At 43.8% G+C, this 3978-nt stretch overlaps 1 protein-coding gene across 2 annotated transcripts in view; it reads left to right on the plus strand.

Annotated features, from left to right (window-relative positions):
- TBK1 (TANK binding kinase 1) overlaps positions 1–3978 on the plus strand; it is a 53270-nt gene that overhangs the window by 26015 nt on the left and 23277 nt on the right. For both annotated transcript variants that reach the window (XM_019514661.1, XM_019514662.1), the window contains exon 11: positions 1930–2021. In XM_019514661.1, the coding sequence (XP_019370206.1) occupies positions 1930–2021 (92 nt within the window). The remainder of the gene's footprint in view (positions 1–1929; positions 2022–3978) is intronic.

The following is a 3978-nucleotide window of genomic DNA, read 5'->3' on the forward strand; positions in this document are numbered from 1 at the left end:
TTAGTTGACAGAAAAATATTTTTTTCTTCTGTCATTTGGTACTGTATTCAATTAAAACAAGATATTTTTCTATCATAGGAAAGTAGTTCTGGAAGGGACCCAATGTAGTCCAGCAATCTGCTCAAGGCAGAATCATCCCTGACTAAATCATCCCAGCCAAGTGTCTGTCCAACCTGCTCTTCAAATTTGCAAGGATGGAGATTCCACGATTTGTCTAAGTGGCCTGTTCCAAGGCTTGATCACCCTCTTAGTCAGAAAGTTCCTCCTAATCTCCAACCTAAGTTTTCTCTGCTGAACCTGGAGGCCGTTGTTCCTAGTCATGTCCCCTGTGGCCATAATTATATGCTTTGAAGGAGAAATGCATTACCAGTTTATAAGTGCTGTGTATCATTATTACTAGTGTTCTTTATTTTGACTTTTTCTTAGAGAAAAATTACAGTGCTTTATAAATTAAGGACCAAATCTAGAATTCATTGTTCAAACAAAATTCCCATTGAAATCAATAGGCCTTTTGTCTTTAAAAAAAAAAAAAAAAAAAAAAGCGAAGATTTTATAAATAGATATCTATAATGGAATTACGCAATTTGTGTTCATTTATGTTGGGGAAAAATGTGTCCCTACAAACCACCTCTGGTTTTAATAAATTTATACTGCAATTTATTTTATATATATTTTAGAATATAATAAAAATAACTGGAAGTTAAGGTTATTTCATGTGGCATACCATACCAGTTATATATATAGCTGGTAATAATTGAATGTTTGAGAGAGATCCATTGAGGTGATGGTCTTTCAATAGTCTGGTATGCCAAATGAAATCACCTTAACTTCCAGTTATTTTTATTTCATTAAATTATGTAGCTCTTACACAAACTGAATTTTAAGAATTCCCTACAAGCTGTATAATTTTAATTGAAGTTGTTAATCTGAAAAGTTCTGATCTTTGTTTATAGAATAAATATTCAGCATAAAAATAAAATTCCTCCAGAAATATATAAGTGCATAATTCAGTGCTTAAGTGTTTATGTATGGCTGCAAGGAATATGCACACAAGGTTAGCTGAAAAGTATTGTAGATAGTGTCCTTTCCTGTGATGATAATCAACTTAAGACAGACATAAGAGTTCCCTTTTCTGTGGAGAGTGTATTTCTCTCCTGTAGAGTTTCTGAGACTCTCCACCTTAGACAGAAACTTCATAAGAGAAGGGTAGTGGCAACTCCACTTTTGGTCCTTGTTCTGTGCCTGTTGCATGTAGGTATCTCCTATTGACTTCACAGAGAATTGCTTTATAGGGTGTCTACTTAATTTGCACACAGAAAGCTGTCTCTTTGTATCTCTCAAAGTATTCAGGAGGGGGAGCAGGCAAGTAATTTCCCCTAAAAATCTCTTAATATTTTAGTGCAGACATTTGAAATTGTATCAATGTATTATCCATAATAAAACTAGAAAGTTATGATTGCTAACATTAACTTTTTCTGTTAAACATGTTTTAAATTAGCCTCTTCGTGGAATTAAAAAAAACCCAACAGCCTGTATGCAGGACTGGATGGTAGGAAAAACATAGGAGTCTAGGCCTACAATTTTGAAAATGTAGTATTTTATCATTTTCTGGATTGCTAAACTGCTAAATAAATTAGCCTGTAAGTTTCCAGAAAATTAAATCTGAACCCCAAGGAAACTGGTGTCATTCTTGGTTATGATAGACTTTTTCTTGTCCCTAACAAAGCGATTGGAAAAGCCATTATCACTTTAACTAATATAATGATTAAATTGTTATTTCTCCACCAATTTACTGGCAAATTTTGTGCTACCAGCTTCATGTTATAATTTTTTCAACTGTTAATTATTGTTATTTTGTTATGATTCACTGACTTAAATTGTAAAGTTGTGAATGCTGAATTAGTACGTATATTTTTATTTTTCAAACAGGCAATAACAGGTGTTGTATGCTATGCCTCTAGAATTGCCAGTGCTTTGTTGCTTTACCAGGAATTGATGCGAAAAGGAATAAGGTGGCTAATGTAAGTGACTGTTTGACTTAATGTTGCCAGGCATGGTTTCTTTGCCAGACTTGATTGGGTTGCCCATAGCTGCCAGATCACCCTTCATGCAGGGGAGTATCGAGTGAACTTGGGCCTATCCTGTGCAGCAAGGAATACAAGATTCACTGGTGACAGGGGAGAATCCAGGAAGGAGCATGGTTGGCGGATAGTTTAGGCCAGGGTTTCAACCTTTTTTAAGGAGTGTACCCCCTTTCAGACAGGGGAGGGGGGAGGGTGCTAATGGCAGGGCTGGCCAGATACAAAGCTGTTGGCATGCGGGAAAGTGGTGGCGCTCATGTGGACTGATGAATGGCGAGGGGGCAGGGAGCTCAAATGCAGCAGCTGCTGCCACCAGTCACCACTCCACACTGCTTTTGCGCAACACTTCCCCGCACCACCACACGTACCCCCCTGGGGCCATCCCAAGTACCCCCAGAGGAATGTGTACCCCCGGTTATCAACCCCTGGTTTAGGCACTTAGCTGGGAAGGGGAATCTTGAGTTCCAGTCTCTCTTCCTTTCATAATTTCTGTGTTTTTGTGCAATGAACATTAAGTGTTAATTACAGAAACACTCTTGGGCTCAGGGACTAGGACTCAGTATTGACCCTCTTGCTTGCCTGTGTATTAAGCTATGGGGTCATTCTCCCTTTTGCTTACTCATTTTTTGCCCCCCTAAATCCTGTGTTCCTTTCTGCACAGTAAAACAACTCCTGCAGGAGGGGTGGAGAGTTGAGCTTGTAACACAATGATTAGGGCACTCCCCTGGGAAGCAGGGAGATGCGAGTTTAACCCCTTCCATCTGAGGATGGAATTGAACCTGTATCTTCCACTTGCTTAGAAAGTACTCTAACCAGTAGGGCAGGTTAGAGGCTGGATACCACCCTCCTTCCGTCTGACTTCGGTTTATAAGAAAATGATAAGTCTTGTTCAGTACTTTAAAAGAATAGATATACACATGTAGGGGTGCACCGATAGATTTTTTGGACCTATACCAGTGGCCAATTTTTAACGAGCCTGTCAGCTGATACCAATCTGATTGCCAATATGCAGCCCTGCAGTGTGAAGACCAGCATCCAGCTGGTAAGTCTGTTGTGGGGAGATGGAAGGGGCATGGGGAGGCAGATAGAGGGCCCCACAGTGAGGGAGGGAGTGGGGCAGGGGCAGGTGCTGCACGGGCAGGGCAGGGCATGGGACGGAGCTGCGAGCAGCTTGTCTAGGGCACATGGGGAGAGGAGGGGAGGTGTGACTCCCAGCACTATGCACACCCTGGGGGGCGTGTGCCCCGGATCCATGCGCAGGGCAGGCTGCTGCTGCGGGCTGGGGCCAGGGCAGTGCTGGGCTCTTCCTGGCAGGGGGGTTGGGCTGGGCTGCACTCAGAACAGGCGGTGGCATTGCTGGTAGTAGGGGCTACTGGAGGGGGCTGCAGCCGCCCCAGAATTCGCCATATCAGTGCTGCCACTGCCCACCCAAGACCAGCTCAGCCCAGCCCCCCACAACGGGAAGAGCTCAGCACAGCCCCAGTCCCAGCCCACAGTGGCAGCCCGCCCTTGCCCCATGCTCAGATCCAGGAACACTCCCCCCCCCCATGCCTTCCCAGGGTATGCATAGCTGTGGGAGCTCCTGTGCCACCCAGATGAGCCATTTGCAGCTCTGTCCTGCGCCCCGGCTGTGCAGTTCCTGTTCCAGCCCCACACCCTCCCTCACTGAGGAGACTTTGATTGGTTTCCCCCCACACCTTCCAACCCAACAGATTTACCAGCCCAATACTGCTCTCCACACTGCAGGGCTGTGCTCCTGGCTGCCTGCATGCTGTGCTGCAGTTGCGCACATGCACGTGGCATTTATCAGTGACATTATTGGCCACATCAGCCAAAAAAAGTTGATTGCCAATACTGTCAATTTTCCTTATATCAGTGCTGATCTGATAGGGGACCA

This window comes from Gavialis gangeticus, unplaced genomic scaffold, assembly GCF_001723915.1.
Source record: "Gavialis gangeticus isolate Ggan-Ray unplaced genomic scaffold, GavGan_comp1, whole genome shotgun sequence".
Taxonomy (NCBI): Eukaryota; Metazoa; Chordata; order Crocodylia; family Gavialidae; genus Gavialis; species Gavialis gangeticus.